The sequence below is a fragment of the Gopherus flavomarginatus genome, chromosome 1 (assembly GCF_025201925.1).
Source record: "Gopherus flavomarginatus isolate rGopFla2 chromosome 1, rGopFla2.mat.asm, whole genome shotgun sequence".
NCBI classification, from domain to species: domain Eukaryota; kingdom Metazoa; phylum Chordata; order Testudines; family Testudinidae; genus Gopherus; species Gopherus flavomarginatus.
Window position 1 is genome coordinate 233,000,037 of NC_066617.1, and position 24,786 is coordinate 233,024,822.

At 40.3% G+C, this 24,786-nt stretch overlaps 1 protein-coding gene across 7 annotated transcripts in view; it reads left to right on the forward strand.

Moving 5' to 3' along the window:
• Positions 1 to 24,786, forward strand: part of GPM6B (glycoprotein M6B) — a 143,768-nt gene that overhangs the window by 114,920 nt on the left and 4,062 nt on the right. For all 7 annotated transcript variants that reach the window (XM_050964431.1, XM_050964460.1, XM_050964449.1 and 4 more), the window contains 5 exons: positions 12,132 to 12,318; positions 15,184 to 15,340; positions 20,631 to 20,802; positions 23,816 to 23,889; positions 24,255 to 24,320. In XM_050964431.1, the coding sequence (XP_050820388.1) occupies positions 12,132 to 12,318; positions 15,184 to 15,340; positions 20,631 to 20,802; positions 23,816 to 23,889; positions 24,255 to 24,320 (656 nt within the window). The remainder of the gene's footprint in view (positions 1 to 12,131; positions 12,319 to 15,183; positions 15,341 to 20,630; positions 20,803 to 23,815; positions 23,890 to 24,254; positions 24,321 to 24,786) is intronic.

A 24,786-nucleotide genomic window follows, 5' to 3' on the forward strand; every position in this document is an offset into this window, starting at 1 on the left:
ACTGTATTGCCAGCAATCATTTCAAAACTGTCCACTGCCAAGGCAGAATAATATTGCTGTATATGCAAACCCAGTCAAACTGATGATGATATAATTTATAATCCATCAGTTGGCTTCCATGTCCAAAGAGAGCAATACTCAGTGCAGTGGGTCTCCTATCAAGTGCTTCTTTGAACACTATTTCACCTAATAGCTCATTTTCTAGCAGCGTGTCTGTGAGTGTATGTAATGTGTGTGTGTTTTAAAGAAAGACTAAGGCCAAGATTTTCCAAAGTGATTAGTGATTCTGCATGTGTCAGATTTTGGGTGCCCAACTTGAGTCACTAAAATGGAGGCCCAATTTTCAGAGGGTGAGCACTCAGCACTTTGAAAATTCCCTTTGAAGTGTCTCAGGTCAAGCAACATGCAAGGTTGTTTTACCCAACCAGCCTCTTCCCTGGATGAAGCTGATCTGTTTAATCCGGTTCAGAGACTTGAGCGCTACATTTGGAGAAAATTCACCAAGTTCTCCACTTAGCCCCTTCCCTTATATAACCCAATGGCCTGGTTCTTTGGACCTTAAAATGCTCTATCTATGGACGCCTTAGTCTGTATGCTAGAAATGGATGAATATTTTTATTGTCAAATTGTATATTCAAAAATATTGCTTAATTAGTCATGTATTATTTGGTTGATCAGGGCTATTCTGCTCAGCTGTGGAGGGTAGAGGGAGAGCTTGGTGCTGGTAATACTACTTTGCATTGTTAATGGCTCTTCATTATATTTCCTACAAGTCGAAACAGTACTGTTGCATAACCTCCCAAAGAGAATTTAAAATGCAATGGGTTGGCAATATTCTGAGGTACCTTTTCAGATCTCCACTTCAGCTAATGCCTGAGTCTTAGAGTCACCAGACTGACCTTTTTCTTGCTGGTTGTGAGCCTGCTACCCAGATTCGGAGAGAACGGATTCGGAATGGCAAGGTATATATAAGAATATCTGATGTGGACTATTATCCAAAGTCCCAAAGGGGAACCAATAGCTAAATACATACAGAAATCTTCTAGTTATGCTCAAAGTGATAATACTATGTATGGAATCATTTTAAAACCATTTTGGACATAATGGTTTAGCCAGACTTCACAGATTTATCTGTAGTGCTTATAGCGCCAGAAAGTGGGCAAGTTCTGTCTAGTGCTAGATCTGAAGTGGCTCAAGACATCTGTTTGTGATTGCAAAGTCTCTGAGATGTGGTGATCTCTGATGTGTTCTCCAGATACAGCATTCAGTACAAATGTGATCAATCTGTTTTATATACTGGTGCTAAATTTTAAGAAGCCCTTGTTTCCATCAGAGAGATTTTTTCAGATCAAATGTTGAAGAATATCAGAGGCAAAGATCATGATTCACTAGTTCAATGCTTATCTTAGCCATCTTTTACAAGCTTATGCATCACCTAGTCATTTGTCTCTATACTTTAGAAGAAGTAGCCAAAAGATTCTGTAAATCTTTACTCAACTACCTGAGTGCAAAATCCTTATTACAGTGGTAGCTGTCAGCCTATATCATTGAAGGAAATCCTCTTCAAGAACCAATGATCAATGCCATCCAGAAGCTGAGGTCTGTCCACGGACACTGGTTGAATTAGGAGGCCTGCTAAAATACAGACATAAACTTTTAGCTTGGGAGTGCTAGGACATTTCTGGGGCTTGTCAACAAAGATTTGAAGGTGCAAGAGGTCCTGGGCGTAACCTGAACAAACCAGAGGCTGAAAATGACATTTTAATGTGGGAAACTCGGTTTCTGATTACTCTGATGTAAAGAAACCTGAATCTCTCCAGCTGTGCTATGCAGTAGAAAACTGTGAGAATAGTAACAGACCAACTACACTGAACAAGGCTGGAACAAGGATACCAATCTCTGTGCCAATGATTATGAAATGCTCCTCCTTCCCTTGAAAGAGGAACATGATCAGAACAATGGATGTTTTTCATTTCAGAGCTGGTACAGGAATCTCCCGTTTTGGATTGCACTGAATAGTGTATTGGAAAACACTCCCAACTCTACTAACATGTAAACTTTCTTCCTAGGGCAACCTTCCTTATCTCCTCTTTCAGTGTTGGTAATAGGTGGCGGTAGGAGAGCAAACTTTGTTTCCCTTTAATATTTTGCTGCTTTCACTAGATCTCCACATAAGCAACTATCTGCCCCCTTGGATCTTTAATTAATCAATTAAATGCTACTTTATTGTCCATCTTTCTTTAAAACTCTTTGTTTAAAGCTTGGCACCCTTGTTTTAAAATGAACATTCTTGTGGAAATTCTTCCAGATGAATTGGGTTTTTGTTTGTTTTAGGGTGGTTTTTCTTTTCCTAGATTTCTTCCTAAAAATATTAGAGTTTTTTGGGCCAACTTTAGATAGGCATAAAGACACGAGAAGGTGCACCCTCCCATCAAGATTTAAGATAATTCCATAAGGATGCAGGCTGTCTCATGAGCAGGGGGGAAATTTGCAAAGCATCTACCTATGCACACACATTCATCTTTTGTTGGTTCTATGATGGGCCAAAGGTCTTTATAGTGGTGGGTTTTTTTCCTCCTATTCTGTATTTAGGTAAGCTATTTCTCTAAAGATCTCTTAGTTCCAAATTGGTACTGAAAGGCTGAATTTGGCTTCTGAATCTCAGATCCACTGGTCTGAAAATCTCTCATTAACCCTTAGCTATCTGTTTATGACACCTCCCTTTTAAAAAAAAATTATATTTAAGTAGGAGTCTTACTGGGGAGAGAGAATCTGTTTTTGTTTACTTCCTTGTAGCTAAGGAAGCATCAACTGGAGAAGCAGTTGGTAGCTGTGGTTGAGATCCAGTGCGACAGTCTTATTCTGCTATTGGATACTGCTGGCATTGATGCATTGTGAGGTGAGTTACCACTTCTAGACTGGGGGCTCTAAGATTCAAAACTCAGATTTTACAGGTAAGATACTAACCTTTGATTAAAACACAAACATTGTTAAAAATAGTTGTTCTCTTTTTTTCACAAGAAAACCCAGGAAACTCTAGTTCATGCAGGGTGAAATTTACAAAGGCTCCTAAGCAGTCAGTGGGAGGTAGGTGCTAGCTCATGTGATCACATTTGTAAATCTCACTGGGCTTCTGTCTACCTCTTTAGATGCCTAAATACGTTTGTAAGTCTGGTCCGGTGTCTAATTTGTTACACCTTTTGGCTCACAGTTGTCTAGATAAGTCAGCCAAGCCAGCATGCTCTAAAATTGAGAGATGACTGGTATGCATGAGGAGATGGGTGGAGATCAGGGTGAGGAGAGAGAATAGAAAGAGGAGCTATTTTAATAAAAAATATGAAATGGCAGACTGATTGCATATCCTGTGTTTTGTGTATGCTGTTCATGTGCGACCTCGTGCAGAGTTGGACTGAGACTGATAACTTTTGCCCATGGAGTGATTTCAGATTAATGCATTCTGCATATAGATTAACACCTCCACATACAAGAGTCCTTGGAAGAAATGTGTGCTGCAAAGTACTGGAACAAATCTGCAGGAGGAATTACTGACAAAGTTTATATCAACAGAGCTCAGACTACTTTTATCAAGCAAGTTCTTTTAAAATACTGTAGTGATGCAATGATTAATAGGAGGTTGTATTTTTCAGACATAAATGATAGTGAGAGAAATGAATGGGAAAAGATCCATCATTATGGACCCAGTTAAGACTGTTCAAAGCAAATTATCTCTTAAAGCACAAGTTGACCAACTTTCTCCTCTTCAGAGGTGGTACAGAAGTGCCTTGCTTTGAAGTGCATTGTCTCATGGGCTGGAAAGAGTTCCTGTCTCTTTGTTGACAAGAAATGAAGTTGTTGGACCTTCATCTCAGGCTGACCAAACTGGAACAAGAGAACAACTGCTCTTGGCCTATTGTCTCATGTCTCACAGTAATTCACAAGGACTTCTGTTCTTTTTGCGGATACAGATTAACATGGCTGCTACTCTGAAACCAGTAGCTAAATCCTTGGTGTTATGTATCATTAGCAGCCTAGAACTGATGCATGTAACAAACATGGCATCAATGTTTCATATTTTATTGATCATATTGCCTTAAAAGAGGCCATCTTCTGAATACCTATAAACTGAAGGACCATTTCACAGAACTGGAACTGCATCAAACTGATTTAATTTGGAAGAATGTGCATTTCTGTCTTCACTATATATTCATAGGTTTTCACACACATCCTCTGCCAGGGCAGAATCTTCCCCAAAGTATTGTTGTGACTCCTTGATCTTCTTGAAATAATATGTCTGACACTCTGGCTGAGAAGGTTGGACACCACTGAACTAAACATGTTGGTTCTCCAAAGTAGTTAGTCCTTATTGTGAGTTGGTTCCTTTTAAGCTTGAAAAGTAGCAGTTAGGCTGCAATAGCAGCTTTTTATAAGCATATATGTAATGGATAATATTGATATGAAATACCTAGTACCTGCAGCAGAAGGTTAATCCTTAGTGCATGAGGCCTCTTAGATAGTTTTATAATGGTATGCACAGGCAGTGCTCTTTCAAAATACAAAGGGGCCTAAGCTCCTCCTCTTATAACATGCAGTATTACAGGTCCAAGTCCTGCAAAGATTTATGAACATGCTACGTATTAATCATATGAATAGTGACATTTGAGTTCACTGTTAGCTCAGCCTATTTTTCTGCAGTTCAGTTGCACTCCTTGCTCTAGTACCTAAGCAAGGATTTTGGCTTAGTGTATTGAGTTAAGTTTTTTATAATTTTGTTTGCAAAATTGAAATTTAATGGGACAAGGTAAGAACAGAGCATAGGCCTTAACAGAGGCTTACAAATAATTTTTAAAAACTACAATTCTAGGGCTAAACGCTGATTGTCCCAAATAGAAAAGGTCAGAGGAGAAACATTCAACACACACTTTTGATGTATCATTGTGGTGTTAAAGATTTTCCCTTGCAATCACCTATGTTGCCACAGATCATTGACTCCTGCTTTGGGTGATGTTCCTGTCACTCTGCGTCTTTTATTTGTTCTTCGGCCTCCATTTTTGTCTTGGTAGGCATGGTTCCTGTTTTCTTGTGTTGGGGTGCCCTCCGGTGTTTATCTTCTGAACTGCAGGCTCTGTTGCCTCCTGGGGTCTGCCTAGCAACAGTGCCTTTTCCCCTTTCTTCCTAGCTAATTTTTTCAATGTAAAGTAAACCAGAAAAACCACTTTATTTGCATGTATATAGTCCTAATGGGAGTGCTACTGTGTGACAAAAGACCCTTAACAGTCTCTTAATGGTTGCTTGCTTAATATGCAAGCCACAGCTGCCAGAGAGAGCAGAGAAAAAAAATCTCTCTGGTTCCCTTTTAAAACCAAACTGTTTCTCTCTGCTAAAAAGCCCCTAGCAGAGAAAAGAAAAATATAATATTCCTACTGGCTTCTGGATTCTATCTTTCCCACAAACGCTGCCACCATGTCAATAACCTAGTCCCAGATTTGGACCTTAGCGTCCAAAATATGGGGGTTAGCATGAAAACCTCCAAGCTTAGTTACCAGCTTGGACCTGGTACTGCTGCCACCACCCAAAAAATTAGTGTTTTGGGGCACTCTGGTCCCCCCAAAAACCTTCCCTGGGGACCCCAAGACCCAAATCGCTTGAGTCTCACAACAAAGGGAAATAAACCTTTTCCCTTCCCCCCCTCCAGGTGCTCCTGGAGAGAGACACAGAAGCAACCTCCGTGAATCTAAGCAGAGGGAGTCCACCCTCTCTAATTCCAGTCCTGGAAACAAAAGCACTTCCCTCTTCACCCAGAGGGAATGCAAAGTCAGGCTAGTAAATCTAACACACACAGATTTCCCCCTGACTTCTTCCTCCCACCAATTCCCTGGTGAGCTGCAGACTCAATTCCCTGGAGTTCCTCACTAAAGAAAAACTCCAACAGGTCTTAAAAGAAAGAAAAATACATACAAATGGTCTCTCTGTATTAAGGTGACAAATACAGGGTCAATTGCTTAAAAGAATATTGAATAAACAGCCTTATTCAAAAAGAATACAATTTAAAGCACTCCAGCGACTATAGACATGTAAATACAAAACAAAAAACCAACTTTGTACTCACAACTTGGAAACAGAAGATTAGAAAGCAGGAAATAGAAAAATCCTCCTCATAGCTGAGAGGGACAGGCAGAAGACAAAGACCTCGGACACAAACTTCCCTCCACCCAGAGTTGAAAAAATCCTGTTTCCTGATTGGTCCTCTGGTCAGATGCTTCAGGTTACTTTTTTTTTCAGGTGAAAGAGACATTAACCCTTAGCTATCTGTTTATGACAGTTCCAACATATGCTTTGCTGATAATATCACATCAAATGCAGATGGTCACTGGATGTTCATGGCTGGGAGAGGAGTTGAGTACATTTCATTTTGTCTATGATAAGGCACCAGTACATGCAGCTCCCTCCCTCCAGTTATCTTGCATACTTTGGGGTATAAAATGCATTTCACAGAGTGAATAAAGCCTTTATGGTAGAGATTTGCAAAACCGTGCCATATAGTGAAAAGTTAAATTAGCACTTACCTTCACCAACACAGATTCTGTAGTCTAGTGAAGGTCTTTAGTGACTGAGACACGGCTGGCATTTTTTATGCTGGGGCATTAGTCAAAGCAGATGATACCTAGATACCAGGGAAATAAGAGAAAAATGTGAATAGCCTGATTGTCCTCCCAGATTGGTATGTGAATTGGGAGTAACTCCACTGTAATGAACAGACTCTCACGTTATTGTACATGGGGTAACAATTTAAAATGTGACCCTCCCCAAATCCCCCCCCCAGATTCTTCCCACCCTGTTTCGTTGAAAAAGTAGCTAAGTGTCTGCCTTTTAACCCAGTGATCAGCCCAGTAGATATCCCAAACTCTGTTGCCCGTGCAGGAGCATCCATGGAAGTGAAACTTCATGAGTTTATTACCCAGGAGAGTTGGGCAGAACTACATGGAGGGAAGGAATGAGGTGAGCAAAGGGAGGAAAAACTGTGGAAAGTAACAGGATTTAGAGAAAATGATAAGAGAGGGCAGCAGATTGTTCCCTGAAATTTGGAGTTTTCCATCCCTGTTTCTAATTGTTAACCATTCCTGGGTTTTTGTTTCCTTCTTTACACTTAAATGCTTTGCTATCACTTCTTTATGCTTGAGTTATGCTGGAGCACTAGAATAGCCTGGAAGGAAATTTGAACTTCAGAAAACAAGCACTGCTTTCCTGCAAGTGAGATGTTGGCTGGCAAAGGAGCAGGCCAGCAGATATTACCCTGCCCACATCACTTGGGTCTCTGTCTGACTCTGAGTAGTCAATGTCTGTCTTACTCATCAAAACCCTGAAATTTGAGAGCTCAAGATCCTAAGGACAAGGACAAGGGCAAGCGCAGTGTCATCAACTCACCCCGTTGAGTCCACAATACGGCAGGCCGCATTGTCCCTATTAGAGAAGATGTAATCTTGCCCCAACCTTACCTCAGCAGGGTGTGTTACAGACTGAGAATTGCTGTCTGAAAGTCCCTCCCCATTAATTCTACATTTCCTTGCTTTTCTGGATTTAAATCGGGTACACCTTCACAGGGCTGAAAGAGATTTGGCCACACAACTGCCATGGGCATTAATGGGAATTATGTGACTAAAGTCTTGCACATATTCAGTGGTCTGTATATAGTCTCCTCTTCTAGATATTTATGGATATATTCATCACAGCTCAAAGAAGAAGAATTATATGAACAACCAGTATCATCACTGACTTTTTAAGTATAGGTTCATCCTTTACCAGTTTCCTATAACTGATAGTTTCCAAGAGACTACAAGAGAATAGTTGGTTCCTGTTCTTTCTCCTCTAATTGTTTTTTTCCTTTAGTAAGAAATATTCAAGGTGAGGTGTGTGTGTGTTTAATAGCATTCATTCCCTAGAGAATAATCTCAGTCCTTGTTTTAGCTGGCCTCCTTCTGAGAGTGTGTTAAATCTGCAGCCAGGATCACAAGCAGCTCTGGGCAAATCACTGGGCTGTTATTAAGCTGCCTCCATGGCAACTTCTGCTCACAAGCTTGAGGACAAAAAATGTTTTTATTCTGCTGAGCTGAACAAAAGATTCTAGTGATGTTTTAGACAAAATGGCCATTGAAAGCCAGATGCATTGATGTGTATTTGTAATGCCTGGTTTATATTTAAACTGTTTTACACTGCTGATGTGCTGGGGTGTATAGAGTGCTAAAAATTGTATGGTATCTGTGTGCAAAGTAAAGACAGAGCAGAATTTGTGCCAAACAGATTTTTTTATTAACATGTTTTTAATAAACTTCCCAAACCATACTAAATACTACAACATTGTTTACAGGATATGCAGCTTCAGCAGCAGAATGTGTTATCAACTTAGTCTGCTTATTTCATATTTATTTACAAATTTGCCACTGCTTTTCAGTTGTAGGGTAACTCACTGCCTACTGATTCAGAAATATTGCAGAGCAGAAAGCAAACTGCATCTAGAAAGATCAAATTATCCAGGCCAGATTCTCAGCTGCTGTAACCTGATATAGCTCAGTAGACCAGCTGAAGTTTTGGACCTCCATGTTTAATGGAAATACTCCAGTACTAGCCTAGAAAGTTTGGTAAGAAAAAATCCTTAATTTTTTCTGAACTAATAGTAGTACAATAAAAGCTTTATTTAGCATGTTGGGGGAATGGGAGGTGCGGGTTAGTCAAAAATTCCAGTTAACTAAGAGTTATACTTACCAATGGAATACCAATTTTCAAAGAATTAGAATACAATAAAATGAATCAAGTAGAAAATAGTGTACGGTACAGGGTCATCGTTATCAATATCCATTATCGTAGATGTGGAAGGTGTAGGAGATTGGTCTGAATGTGGAATGATCCTATGACACACCCTAGAAGCTGCTTTTTTGAATAAATCCCTGATATCAGCTTGTTGACTTGTCTTCTGCCTCTTTTGCATAAAAACAGAGTACAGAATGTGCAATTGCATAACCTCCTGGGCACTATACTAGTCCCAGTTACTAGACTGAAGATTTGTATTGGGAGATATTGGAAATGCCAGTTAATAGAGCTTTCTGGCTGATAAAGTGCCGGATAACACAGCTTTTACTGTATCTGGTTTTGAAAATCTTTTCCTGGTTGTATTTTGGTAATTGTGGGTGTAAAAATAAAATAAAATAAAATAGAAAAAAGCCTCATACTATTAGGTTTCATTGATGTGAATGTAGGGTCTCCAAAAAGTACATTTTACGGCAACACTGCAAACATTCTTTAATTGGGTCATATTAAAATAAGGATTTGGGGGGGATCTGGCAGTCTAACACCTCAAACAGATGGTGTATATTTTGCAATGCTGATAGCCTTTGATAGGAACAGCTGTGTATAAACTCCATCATAAAAGTTGTTGACTGAACACTTGTGTACAGGCATACATGCTGCCACGTCTAGCATGGAAATACGCCATTGACAGTATTTCCTTGTTTTGTTTAAAGCTAGGGCTGGAAGTGTATGTTTGCCCAAGGACCAAAGAGAGTATGTATCCCAGTTATCCAGCTGGCTTAGAGGTAAATGGTTGGTGGTTGCTGGTGCTCCGTTTTGTCTAATGTCTGGCTCAAAACAGCACAATAGCTTTACGGACTTGATCAAATGCTATCTTGGCAGTGATCTTCCCATGACACAGTGAAGGCCACCAGAAGGACGGTGCTGCCTTTTCTCTTGTGGAGTAGAGTGCTGTAGGAGGCCTGAGCCTTAAACACTGTTGTCTGCTATAGACAAGAATTTGAAAGCTTTGGGGCATCCACTGCTGGCAGTTTGAATATAAGGGGCTGTTGATGAAATGGTGTGATCTGCCTGAATGTGTGATCAAAAGAGAGTGCCCCCCAAGTCCGGTGTATTTATTAATGCATGGCAAACTAGGCTGCACAGCATGGAATGCCCAGTCTACTGGAATGACCTAGATTTGTGAGTAACCTTTAGCAGTGGGTCTGTGTGGATTTAAGGGTTCTGCCAAGTTATTCTTCAGCCTTTTGACCCACAGAGCAGCTTTGATGTTGACTCTGAAGGAGGCCAGACATCCTACTGTCTAGCATGAAAGATGATGTTATAATAGCAACAAGTTAAGAGGAGAAATCAGACTAATGCAGAGCCAGAGTAATAAAATGAGGGGGCTGCAGTGCCTGGGTTCTCCAACCAATTAAACATCCAAGAATCCTGTTTGAACAATGGAAAGGGCTTGTGATTATATTGTTCCTTCTAAACTTGATTTGCAAATTTGCCATATCACCAGTGATTGCCCTGCAAGATCTGTCATTCTGAGGTTTGCTTTAGCCTCGGACCTCGGTGATGATATATATATGTACTATGGTGGTTATATTTCTTCCCATTGAGCTTTCTTTATGCTTCCTTTCCTTCCCACCACCCCATCAGGCTGAGCAGTACATCAAGCTGTCTGTATTCATTTTGTGGCATTCAAGGCACGAAGAGAGTTCCTTACTGAATGGATTCCAGCTGTGGACTTGACTGTAAAAGCTTCCCCAGCTGGCTTCCATATAATTAAATCTTGTATGCATTTACTGAAGTGGCATTTCATAAGACATCTAAGTAGCAATAGCTGTTTAAGCATGACAGGGGCATTTGGTAAGAGATCGTTAAAGAGTTTTACATTGATAAAATGGTGAGAGGGTTTTCTGTTGTACGCACATTACTTCCTAATGCCCCCTATACGAGCCTGTTGCAAAACTCATTCATAACTTGGAAGATCAGGATGTTAGAAAAAATCCTGTTTCCTTTAGTAGGCCTAGATCTGCTGATCTTTTCTTGGAGTTTGAGACAGAAGTTATGATGTATGCACCACCCAATTGTCTCCATAAATTTTAAATGGTTAACGATTCATTTTGTACCATATATTGGAAGAAACAGGCTGTTTCTGTTACATTCAACACTGGTAGTTCCGTTGAGCAGTATCCTAATGGTTTATACTTTGCACAATTGTATGCCACATACACTAATGATGAATGCTTAGCCAGTGTAATGCTATTACCCTGAAGCAATGAATTGGTATAGATTGCCATTACCATTATAACACACTTACAGCTCTGTTTGTTTCCAATTCACATTACTCAGTCCTGCAAGCAAATGGATTTTCAAGCAGTGCCATCAGGAGGACTCCGATAGTTGCAACTGAGTTTACCTTATCAGAATGTCTCTGATTCTGTGGTGGTATAGCTGTAGCCTTCATCCAGATGACACAGTACATCCAGTATTTTTCTATTAAATTGGAGACAAAACTATGCACTATGCTTTCTGAATAGTACAGTTTACAGCTCACTGTTCCTTTTGAAAATGAAACTTCAGTCTCAATTTATTTGCCAAACATCTACTTGAACTTTTCCCCTTTCTATTTAAATCTATTTTGTCCTTTTAAAACCTATTCTCTTATTCCAAATATTCTGTTTTGCCACTTCTCAGCCCCAGTGGCTTTTATCTAGTTAAACTAGTTCATAAAATAGCTTATATAATTTTGTTTTCAGGACATATATTAACCTTTCATAAAAACACAGTCCTTGGATGTAGCGTGTAGTAGCCAGATTTTGAAGACTCTGGAGTATAGTGAATCCTTCATTCAGTAGAAGTATAAAATATATTTTCATCTTTTCCCAAATGCTTTCACTTCCTTGACTTGCTTAATGTGCATGGCAGTAGTGTAACTGACACTTCATATTGTTGTTACAAATAGTTTTTAAATGCAGTGTATTATATGAAACCAGTCAGATCAGAGGGACTCACTTAGCCAAATGGATTTTTGTTTTTCGGTTGATGAGCTAACTCATCAGTGACCTCTTCTTGATCTTGCAAAGATATGAGAATTCAACCCATTTCCACTTGTGTGTTTTGAATTCACACAGACAAAGCTGAAGGTCATTGCTCTAGAGCAGGAATTGTCGTCGTCTTGCATTGTCTGTTAGCTTTCCACATATCACTTTGCCAAATTATTTTTTTTTAATTTGGAGCCAGCCCCCACCGGTTGTACTAAATGAAAAGTGAATGTTGTTCTCCTCATAATTTGCTGTTGTGCTTAATAATGTTTCCTTTGTTTCATCTTTTTTGCTTAGGTTGCTTTGAATGTTGCATTAAGTGCCTGGGAGGAGTTCCATATGCTTCACTTGTGGCAACCATTCTCTGCTTTTCTGGGGTAGCACTGTTTTGTGGCTGTGGTCATGTGGCTCTCACTGGAACCGTATCTATCCTTGAACAACACTTCTCCACAAATTCCAGTGACCATGCTTTGCTGAGTGAAGTGTAAGTATGCCCCTCTTCCATTACTTCCTGAAAGAATTCCAGCAAAACACCCCATAATGCAAAACACAATTGCGATTAGAAATGGATCCAAACTCGAATGCCGAACTCCAAGGCTTAGGCTCTTTTCTTTAAATAATATACACATTGCTCAGTGTCTAGTGTTATCACTTCCATGCATGGAGATTCAGCATACAGTTTCAGCCTGAATGACGACTTATGCTAGACAAAACAGGAAGAACAGGTATAAAGTCCTAATGAGAACACAGTTTGTCTCCTGTAACAGCTAGATTTGAATCAAATACAAAATGTCAGCTGTTTCCAGCTGATGGGAGGGCCCTAAAAATGTAAAGGAGCAGCCTGTAGAAAACCAAATCAAAACTGGTGCAGAGCTACATGCGTCATCTCTAGTAACTCATTATGGGGAAGGCAAACGAGAGTGACACACACTCCTGTGAAGTGAGTCAGCCAGCTGTGTTGGGACACCCTTTCTGCGCTCTCCTTCATTCTGCACGTGCTACAGAGCTGCACTAGTCAGAGGCACAGGGCAGGACTGAGCCCTGTAGAATTTCAGCTACATGAGCAATGCCCAGACCCTTGATCCATAATAGGACAGGAGCAGGGTGTGAGGAGGGAAATGCACTACTGTGTACAGAGTGCCCAAGAGCTTTGATTTGAGGCTGGAGAATCCTACTAGCAGTGGGATCATGTCCTGTGTTTCCTAGCCTAGCAAGGGATGGGAGCACTGCATGCTCAGCTGTTGGAAGTAGGCGGTTAGAGCCCTTGTAACTATGCTTAGCTGCCCTCTTCTGCCAAGCCTTTTCTTCTAGCCCACAGCATGAGACCATTGGTGTAGGGGGATTAAGAGGTGTGTTGAGTAGGATCCTGGTATGCTCCTCTGGTCGTTTTTTACTTTTAAGGCACATGGACTCTTGGAATTTCCCTGTCATCTTCCCCTTCTTCTTGACAGCTCTCCCTGTGCTGCATTTTATGAGCTACTGCTGGATCCCATTTATCGAGAAATAAAGCTTTTCTCCTCCTGTTTTGTTCACCCGGCCCTTGATTGTCTGGTGACAATTTACCCTAGGTCAAGAGCTTATCTAATAGTATCTAAAAACTCTTTAACAAGGTGCTAGTATATTATGCATGCTATACACATGTATAGAGCCCCGCATGGATACAAAATTTGTATCTGCATCTGATCCACGATTCACAGAAATGCTCCATGGATTTGCAGGGCTCTATAAAGGCAGCAGAACCATAGCATGTGTGGCGATGGCATGTAGCGTCACTAGCTGTGCTTCAGCAACTGAGGGCTGGTCTACTCTGTGGGGGAGGATCCATCTAAGATATACAACTTCAGCTATGCTGTTTGCGTAGCTGAAGTCGAATTATCTTAGTTCGACTTACCTGGCCATCCTCATGGCAGCGAGTCGACTGCTGCAGCTCCCCCATCGACACTGCTTACTCATCCTGCTGAGGTGGAGTATGGGCATCAATTTGTGGATCGATTATCGCGTCTAGATGAGAAGCGATAAATCGATCCCCGGTAGATTGATTACTACTCGCTGATCTGGTGGGTAGTATAGACATACCCTGAGTGTAACACAGCCTAATGTGCAAAGTAACGGGGTTCATTTGTTTAACTGAGGAGGAAATCCAACGGATAGGGAGAAAGATTTGCAAGAACTCTTGATAGCAACACACGGGAGAGAGCTGTTGTGACCAACTATCTATCCTCAACACAACATCAGCAACCAGGGTTACAGTGGCACTGTTTCAGGGAAACGAGCAATTGGTACTTGAATTCCTATGGCCACAAGGCTGTGTGGAAGCCTAATGAGAAATGCCAGGGGTTAATGGAAACAGACAAATCTAGTTGGAGGGGTTTAAAGGTACCTGCAGATATTTTTTTAGTAGGTTAGCACTCCTGGCTTTTATTTTTAACCATACTTGATATTCTTGTACCTTTGCTATGAAACTATGGATTCACTCCTATGCTGAACAATTTGTTAAAATTGAGTGATGCTCATTCGCATGTTCTCAGGAAAATATCACATCATTTTCATGCACTGTAAAATATGTATGCAGATGAATTTGGGTAGGAGGCGTAAGAGGGGTATGAATTTTGGAGCTGATGATGCTGTCTCCTTACAGGCAACATAGCCCTTAAGAGTGAGCACAGAGCTAGGTGGCCAGAATATCCAAATTCTTTTCCAGTCTTTGCCACTTCAAGCTCCTACGTATGTACCATAGCGCAAACATTAAGTTAAGGGTCACAACGCCTTATGAAGTACAGAAATCTCTCCATTTTGCAGGCATGGAACTGATGCGCAAAGATCATGACTATCCTAAAGTGTAAGAAGCAAGATTAAAACCCAGATCTCTTGACTCTCAGGCAGGCCCTAGACCATTGTCCCTCTGGTGCACATCAGTTTCCCATTGCAGTTTCCACATCTGTAAAATGAGCATCATAAGGCTGGGACACACGCCCTTGACTTTCTTTTTTTTAAACAGAGCCACAATATTTGAATAGATACTTGGCAGAATGAATTTGCTCATGCTGATTTTCTTGCCATGCAGGCTGAAGCCTAGGGGGGAGGCATAGCTCAGTGCTTTGAGCATTGGCCTGCTAAACCCAGGGTTGTGAGTTCAGTCCTTAAGGGGGCCACTTAGGGATCTGGGGCAAAAATCAGTACTTGGTCCTACTAGTGAAGGCAGGGGGCTGGACTCAATGACCTTTCAAGGTCCCTTCCAGTTCTAGGAGATTGTATTAAAATTAATGGAGATAATATCCTATCAGGTAAGACTGATTTGTTTTAACATGACTCCAAGTCTGACTAACTTTTATTTCCTCTTCTATTTTAGCATACAGCTAATGCAGTATGTAATCTATGGCATTGCATCATTTTTTTTCTTATATGGAATAATCCTTTTGGCGGAAGGTTTTTATACAACAAGTGCTGTGAAGGAACTGCATGGTGAGTTCAAAACAACAGCCTGTGGCCGATGCATCAGTGGAATGGTAAGTACAGTACTGCAGCCATCACCCAGCTACCCAAAGGAAGAATAGCAGCTGCCTTTTAATATTTTCTTCACATTAGTGAAGATCTTTGATCTGGCTTAGTTTGACTCTTATGCTGTTTCACCACAATGTTTTTGCCAGTTAAACTTTTCATACCCCACAAAGAGAGAGGTATTTAGGATTGTGCACTGAGACCCATCTTGTCTTTGCACTTAGGGGAAGCTCAGCTGGATCCAAACTTTGCAGAATGAGTTATTTAGGTACTTACATGTTCTAAACTCAACTTCATGGCTATAGACTGTAAATTTTGTAATGCTCAAGCCAGGTGCTAAGTGCATTTGGGCCTTAAAGAGTTGTGATGCTTGGAGTTGGCATTAGAGCCGTAATCCCCAGACTGTGGGGCATGTCTCCCTAGGGGGGCACAGAGGAACCTTCAGGGGGATCCAGGGGAGCCCAGGCCTGCTCTCATGTGGGGCGGGGAGGGAGCGCCACCCCTCCCCACTCTGCCCTCAGCCTCAGCTTCGGCTCCCAATCGCAGCTCTGGTCTCAGCTCCAGCCCTGCTCCCGGGTGGCCTGGACAGGCTCCATTACAGGTAAAGAGGAGCATGACAGAAGAAGTTTGGGAACCATGGCATTAGAGACTCTTAGAGTTGGGACTACAAAACTCTGAGTAGAGTTTATGCAGGATTATTTTAAAAAATTGTAAATCTTTACATTTCTATAGCACATTACACAAAGTCCTTCAAATATCAATGAACCAAGCTTCACAAAACCCCTGGAAGCTAGACAAGTATTACTGTCCCATTTTTACAGATGAGAAACCAAGGCATAGAAAGAAAGCAACTGTCTCAAGACTGCAGGAGGAGTCTTCAATACAGATGAAATATTAAAAACCTTTAAAAATTTCCAAATGGTTTTCACATCAGTACACTTTAAAAAAAAAAAAAAAAAAAAAAAGAAGTAAAACTTCAAAATCTTGCCCACAGATCCTTCCTGGTTGTACAGAGACACAAAGTTTTTGAGACGGGATTTGAAAGCTATCTGAAATTTGAATTCAGAGCTGATAGTTATGAAGAAAGCAAAGGAATATGGCTGGGATCATCCAGGAGGAAGTGTGGGTGAAAAGAGGCTTTTGGTGTGATTATATTGCATTTTAATAATTAAAACATATTGCCGATAAATGTAAAGTTTTTTTCAGCCAAGAAAAATACAAAGGGAATAGCATGTTTGTATTGAACAAAGAGTCATTTTTCAACTGTATTATTTAATACGCTTTTCAAAAAGCTTAAGTCAATTAAGTAATTTTTGAGGCATTTTATTTTCTGGCAAGTGTGACATTAAAAAGATGACAACTGAATTATATCTAAGGCTTTATTTTCCAAAGGTCAGGAATACAAAAATGCCTATACATTTGCACATCTCACTTTGAGTGCATAATTACTTGTGCAAGTTAGTTAACTGCAATAACAAAAATGACTATTCATCCCCTTATGCATATACCTATGTTGCATGCAACTGTGATAAATGCATGTTCAAATGAAGCGCAAAAAAATAGTTTTCCATGACTTTTTGAAAAATCTGATCACTCTTCTGCAGTAGAAATTGCAACAAATATGCTACATGAAGCATCATAAAATGTGGGAATTTAGAAGTGACAAGAAGTAAGAGCTCTAAGATACATTACCAATTAAAATGATGTTACTAATTGAACATAAAAAGGGAAATGTCTGTGTAACATTACAGATCTAGGCAATCACAATTTGTATGTAATTGTTGCCAGTGCAGCCAGCTCCCTCTTCCCATGCTGCTGATTCAGTTCTAGCAAGTATATTAGATTTCCAAGCTTCCAGAATGATTGTTGGATGCCAGTGCTATAAAGAGGAGTCATATCAGATCATCATTAAGGCTGCATTTTTCCTGGCCATCATAGGAGTCAAGGATTCCATAATATTCATGTTGTGGTTTTAAAAAAAACTGCCAGCCCCTCTTCCCCCTGCCCACCCAAAACCATCATATCCTTACTGAAGTCAGTGGGAATACTTCTGGAGTGAAGTACTGTTTAGTATGAATAAAGAGTCTGGCCCTATAGAAATAAACACCCATAACCTTTAGGCCTTTTGCAAGCACCTGCCTTCTCCCCCCACCCCCAAGTTCTCTGCCTCTTTGTTCCACTGCAAAATCCATCCCACCAATCAACCCTGGGTTATCCAGTCTCTCTTTGCCTTGCTCCCATGCTGCTTAGTGTCTCTGGACAAAGTCCCATGACCATGTGGACTTTCTCCACTACAAATTTGCTCTGTCTTTCAGCTCTCCCATCTTCCTGACTGAGCAATACTCTTCTCCCTCAGTGACTCTCCCTCAACCCCAACCCTCCTTCCTCTTAACTTTCTTTTGGATCACTCTTTTCCTCATTAAACTAACCCATAGAGCCACTCGGATGTTACTGTCCTTCAGATCCATTTCTACGGTGATGCTCATGGAGAACTGCCCCCCGACAATGGCCTAGTAGAGGGCCATGGAGATTCTGATAGCTAGTTTATTTATATTTTGTAGTTTAAAAAAACCACCTTTTTTGATCTGGAAGCATTGAGTGGTGCACGTAGCTGGTCTGTGTACCCACAGGTTACCATCACTCTTAGCTTTGTCTTCCTTCCCATGGCCTCCATTTGTTTGTCACACCCTCTTGATTGCCTTGTCTCACACTAGACTGTAAGCTCTTCAGGCCAGGAGCTGTCTTTCTATACTGTTTGTACAGTGGCTAACGCTACTGGTCCCAAGTCCCAACTGGAAGATCGGGCACTACTGAAATACTACTGCTAAAGTGGACAACTGTGATAGTAAATAGTCTGGAACCAGTTTCACTGAAGCTGAGTTCTGCCAAGTTAAACACTGAGCTGGACAGGAGGCCAGTGCAACTGGAGAGGCCAAAGCAGTTACATTTCAGTAACAGCTTTAATTCCTCCAAGGCTGCTGAAGTTGAGGTAGGCTGGATTTACAAAGGTCTGTCCTGGCATCACAATCTCACATCTATTTATGGTCATTGCTGCCAAAGCAAAGTTTGGCTAGATGCTAAAATGGGAAAATAGGTAATTTTATGTACAAAACAATGCCCATGTGGGATGCTCCCCTGGGGTCCTGAGATACCTTGCCACTACCTACCCTTAGTGTGAAGCAATCTTCTTTATGCCTACTGTGGTTCAGCTCCCTGAAACCAACAGCCTCTGTCCACCAAGCACTTGCTTTCAGTTCTCACCACAGACCTTGCCATCCCTGTGCAGGTTAGTGCTAAGTACACACCAAACCCCAAGTCCTCCTTGCAGCATCCAGCCCCGTCACTAGCCACTTATGGTCATTACCAGGCAAGCTGTCCCCAAAGAGACGGAGTACGCACTGAGTGGCACAATTCAGGATCAGGTCTTTTATAACCAACCAGCATTAAAATCTACGTACCATAAATACAAATATGTTTGTTTACAAAGATTAAGATTTAAGAGATAGTGAGCAGGGATAATGAGAACAAGTTCTATCTAACAGTCTAACCTTAACTGTAACAGGCTTAAATCCTTTTCTAAAGCAGTTTCTCACATAAAGCAACCTCGCACTGTCACTAGCCCACGTGGCCAGGACCCAATTTGCATGAATGCAAAAAGTGCGGTCCTATTAGCTTCCTCAGTGAAGGATGACCAAATGTCTTTTTGCTTCTGATATTTCCCCAAACTCATTGTTTTCTCCCCCAGAGACAGGATGAGCCCTGTGGTTTCTTTCCAGGGATGCTGGCTCTAAGGTGTCTTCCCATGCTTCTGTTTGTTTCACATCCCGCTTTGACCTGTTTTTCCTGTTGACTTTCACAGGGGTTTCCACTGAGTTGGCTTTAGAATGCTTAATCTATGTAGGAATCTAGGCAGAAATCTGAAAATACGTCCCTTTGTCTGGCAAAACCAGTTTTTCACCTCTGCAAGTGCCACCTTAATATAAACTAGGAGGACATATTTTCAGTACCTAGATATAACTTTTACAATATAATTGGTATATATGTTTCAATGAAGCTACAGATACAGTATTTGTGCCTTCTAAGTGTATTATTTATACGTATCATGGTAGTCTCAGAGGTCTCAACCAGAGGACAGAAGTCTCAACCAGAACCAGGGCTTCACTGGGCTAGGCACTAAATATACACAAAAGTAAAAAACAACACCCCTCTGTCTCCCTCCCCCCAAAAAAAGACCGCAGTTCCCGCCCTGAAGCATTCACCATGTAAATAGACAACAAAGAAAATGGGAGAAAAGAAGTATTACTTTCCTCTTACACATGGGGAACTGAGGCACTGAGATTGTGATTTGTCCCAAGTCACACAGGAAGTCTGTGGTAGAGCGTGGAACTGAATCATATCTCCAGAAGCCCAGACCAGTGTGTTAACCACACCTCTCTAATGATGCTCTCTAAAGCAAAATTTAGTCTGGCAGACAATTCAGAACATAAAATAATATTAGAAGTCTTTCCAAAGCCAAAATCAAGTGTAGTATCTGTTTAATATCTCAGATATCCTCTGCAACGATATTAAACCCTGCCAAAGGAGGGATTCTAGATTTTTCATCTCATGTCTATGATCTTTTGTCTTGTTAATTTAAAACATTTTAAAACAGCTTGTCTTAATTGATATACCCCTGCTAGCTGTTAGGGTTTCTGGTGTCTCATTTTAGGAACCTAGATTAATTTTTCAGGAGACAAAAATGGGTTTCCTTAATTTTATGTTCAGAATTGACCCCACTGTATCTCCAGAGAGATGTGCATGGTTTGATTCCCCTGCGTAGTGTACAGCTGGCAAGAATTAAAGAATTTCTTGTATATCTGGTATATAATTAATTTTTTAAAATCTGTTATTTGATTTGTTTGGCATTTACTGGTTTTAACTGAAAATCAGAATTCCTGTTTCAGTTTACAGTTCTTCTAACTGTGATTAATAAACTGCTCTTTCAGAAGACCAAGCTGTACTCAAGCAGACAGATTAAAAATGGAGCATTTGAATCTTACATTTTCACTACTGCCTTTGAGCTAAGTATTTGTTTAAAGAAAACAGCAAGCGAGAAATGCTGGCCTGGTCATTTTCCTGCTGCCCAAAAGATCCTATTTACAAGGAAAAAATTGTATGGCAACTGACTTTTAATGTTTAACTTCCTGAAAATGACTTGTTGGAGCTTATTTAAAATATAGATACCCCTCTCCCCGGAGAGAGCATATTCATTTTGTTCCCTTCAGAGAGTTAAACTTGAAATGTGTTTTCTCTGCCCAGTTTGTTTTCCTCACATATGTGCTTGGAGTGGCCTGGCTTGGGGTCTTTGGCTTTTCTGCTGTGCCTGTCTTTATGTTCTATAACATATGGTCAACTTGTGAAGTCATCAAATCACTCCAGACAAATATGACAGCTTCAGGGGACCAGATCTGTGTGGATGTCAGGCAATACGGTACTTATTTTAATCATGATTAAATTCTTTATCCTCTTTCCTTGTCCTATCTTCAGCTGGTTTGTCTGTCTTATCGGATGAACCAAAAAGCAGAGTATGGTATCTCTGAAAATGCCATTACTTTTCAACTTCATGCAGTTTATACTAACCTCCTTCCAGATGAATTCAGTTTAACTGAACAGGAAAGTCATGCATCTCAACTGATTTTGTAACTGTTACCCATATTATTGTATCAGGTTTAAATATAAAACAATCTCAAAATAAAATGCTTAGGAACAAAGTGGATACAAATTGATATTTTTTAAAATATAAAAAAAAATTGAATTTATATTTAATTTTTTCTTTTAAACAGATTTTTGAAATTGACAACCTATTTTAAGGCCTAAACTTACAATAATCTGTTAAAATAATTTAAATAATAAAATGCTGCAACAATGAGCTATCCTCAAATGAATTAATTAATTGGAAGGGTGCTGCTTTTTTCATTATATACCGGATCAGGCAGAAAATATTTAACTTTCGAAGTCAACTCAAGCTTTGTAAATGTTACATTAAAATAATACATTAAGTAAGCATCTGTATTATTTTCAGCCTCTACTGTGGGGTGACTGTAAGTCCAGTTTGTTGTGCAGAAAAGCTTTTGGCTTATTTATTTTTGGTTTCAGTTTAGCTAGCAGGTTCAGAGAGAATATTTTTTTCATTTGGACTAGTTCATTCAAACTTGATAAACCCACTGGTAGTTGAAAGCAGGTCAACTTGTTTTCCTCTGCCAATCTATGAAAAAAAACAAGGTGGTAGAGGATGAGATCTACTAACTCTAAAAACATGAAGGACATGGAGCCAGATTTTCAAAAGGTATTTAAGACACCTGAAGATGCAGATAGGCATCTAACCTGCTATGGCACTTTCAAAAATTCCATTAGGCACCTAACTCATTGAAAATGATGAGAGGTAGGTGCCTCATTGGATTTTCAAGAGCCCCTATGCAATTTAATCGCATGAGGCACCTCACTCTCATTGAAATAAATGAGTGTGAGGGGTGTCATGCGATTTTCAAAAGTGTTGTGGCAGGTTAGGTGCCTATCTGCATCTTTAAGCACCTAAATACCTTTGACAGTCTGGTCCCTGGTGACCAGAAACAGTCTGTCAATTCAATAACTAAAATGAATTACCTTTATTTAATAACTCAGTTTTAAATGCAAAGCATTTTGATAAGCTTGTTTATGATATGTATCCAGCAGTTTAATTTTATTTAACCAGTAAAAAAAAATTTATTTAAAATGCTGTTTTTGTACATTAATTGAATTCCAATTTCCATCCAAATGCATCTTGACAAAAATCCAGAATAAAATCTTGTCCAATATAAATGTGCAAGTCTCCAAATATGCACATCAGAATTGAACAATCACATTCAGTACATGTGTCTTTGACTAAGGAATCATTAGTACTTCACCACAGTATTTACTTGGGTTGGTGCTGTGTATTTTGGAATTGCAAAGCAGAACTAAAAGTGGTTATGGAGTAAATCCTGTGATGCTTTTTCTGCAGTTGTACCATGAATTTAAGATATATTCATGTTCAGACAGTCTGCCCTTGACACAACCACTAATTCCAACCAGTTTGAATGGCTTTAATAGTGTTGAAAACTCTTCTTTAAATTGTATTGTGAAGACAGACATTAATATATTTTAAAGTGATCAGCTGCAATTTAAAACTAACATGGAGGGGCTACAAAATGAATTGAAAAACATGCTTGCAGTATATTTTAAATGAAAGATATTTACCTGTATTTAAGATTTACATCTGTTATGGGCCTAGAAGTTTAAACATTTAGTATCTTCCAGATCTCATTTACTTTAAAAAACCAATAAGCTCAATAAATATGTACACCTCTACCTCACTATAAGGTGACACGATATAACATGAGTTCGCGTATAGCATGGTAGCAGTGGGGCTCCAGTGACGCTTTAAAGGGTCTGGGGCTCCGGCTGCTGCGGGGAGCTCCGGGCCCTTTCAATCACCATTCGAACCCTGCCACCACTACCCTAGGGCTGTGACAGCGGGGCTCAGGTGGCATTTTAAAGGGTCTGGGGCTCCAGCTGATGTGGGGGCCCATTAAATCCCTTTGGAGCCCTGCTGCTGCTACCCCGGGGCTGTGGCAATGGGGCTTGCCAGCAATTTAAAGGGCCCGGGGCTCTGGCTGCTGCAGGGAGCCCAGGGCCCTTTAAATCACTGCTGGAGCCCTGCTGCCGCTACCCTGGGGCTGTGGTGGGGCTCCACCAGCAATCTAAAGGGCCTGGGGCTCCCCCAGCGGCTGGAGCCCAGAGCTCTTTAAATCACCGCCAGAGCCTTGCCGGCCTTACCCTGATATAATGGGGTTTCAGCTATAATGCAGTAGGGATTTTTGGCTCCCCACAACTGCATTATAGCGGGGTAGAGGTGTAATCATCTTGTGCATTATGGGGGTGAAAGGGGTCTGGAAGTATTGGATATATACCTGCCAGGGTTCACCTAAAATGTTTTCTGCCCATTGGAAATGAAACAGGAAATACTGTATTTTTGTAATTCTTCCCTACCACCAGCTACACCAAAATACTGAAACCTTACTCAAGTGGTGTTTTGGCCTAGTAAGGACTTCAGTATTCAGCCCAATTCTGAAAGGTGCCACATACCTTTTGAGCTGCAAATTGCCTCTCGTAATCAGGGGAGTTGGGTGTGCTCACAGATGATAGGCCAACAGTGAGTAAAATCACCATTTGGCTGCCATATGGGAAACCTACATCTGAGAACATTTGGCAAGCAGCAGCTAGTCTTGGTGTACGAATGCACAATCTGAGTGATTTCTTTGTAGTTTCTCCTGCCAACTCAAAGCTGTACTGAGTCAGTGTGGGTGCATCATAAGGGAGCACAACTGGCATGTGGGTGGGGAGAAATAAGATTTGAGAGGAATGGAAGGTTATGCGTTGGCTGTTTAGAACTAATTGTACATTTTGCTCTGGTGTTGTCATTTCAGGTATCATCCCTTGGAATGCTGTACCAGGCAGGGCTTGTGGTCCAATTTTAGAGAACATCTGCAACACAAATGAGGTACAATAACAAACTACAGGGCTATTGCAGAAGCCAAAGAAAGTCATATTGGAAGATAAATGCGTTTTTCAGAAGCCTCTACTAACCTGCCAAAACCACCATCTATGCAACAATGGCAAATATAAATATTAACATCTTTCTTCCTGCTATCCAAAGCCAGAAAAAAAATTGTTCTCTAACAAATTTTTTCAAAGTGTTCTGGGCTATCTGTTCTGTAAATAACCAGTAATATGAATAGAGCACTAAAGAAAAAAAATAGTTAAAAAAATTGGCAGTGTTAAGAGTTCTGCATTGAAATGGCAAACAGATTCAATTGTATTTTCCTCTAATCATTAAAATATTTGTTTTAATATCTTCTCTTCTAGTTCTACATGTCCTATCACCTGTTCATTGTGGCCTGTGCTGGAGCTGGTGCCACTGTCATAGCCCTGGTGGGTAATATCCTGCATATTTCTAATGACGCTTAACACACTCCTTTCAGCTTTTAACAATAAGATATTTTAAAACATTAAACATCTTGAAAACAGTGATACTTCAAATAAAATGGAGTGACCTGTTGCACTTAAGCTTCTAGAATAGTCACCAATATTTAGGTGCATTGCACTTCAATGTAGCTTTCTTAAACTAGAACATCCATCATAAAGGCAAGCAAACTTTGATGGGATAGGACTTTGAATAGAACTTTGCTTATTGCAACTCTTTTAATAGCATTTGATAAATTACTCCATTTGTAGTTTCCAATTCCAGTTTGACTCCGGATGGAGCAATGCCCAACTCTGGTCATTTCAAGCCAGAAAAATCCCAAATTCTGGCCATAAGAAGTTGGGTTTTTTATTTTTCGGAAGTTCATTTTTGGAAATAACCAAACTTCTTGACTCTTTTTTTTCTTCTGAAATA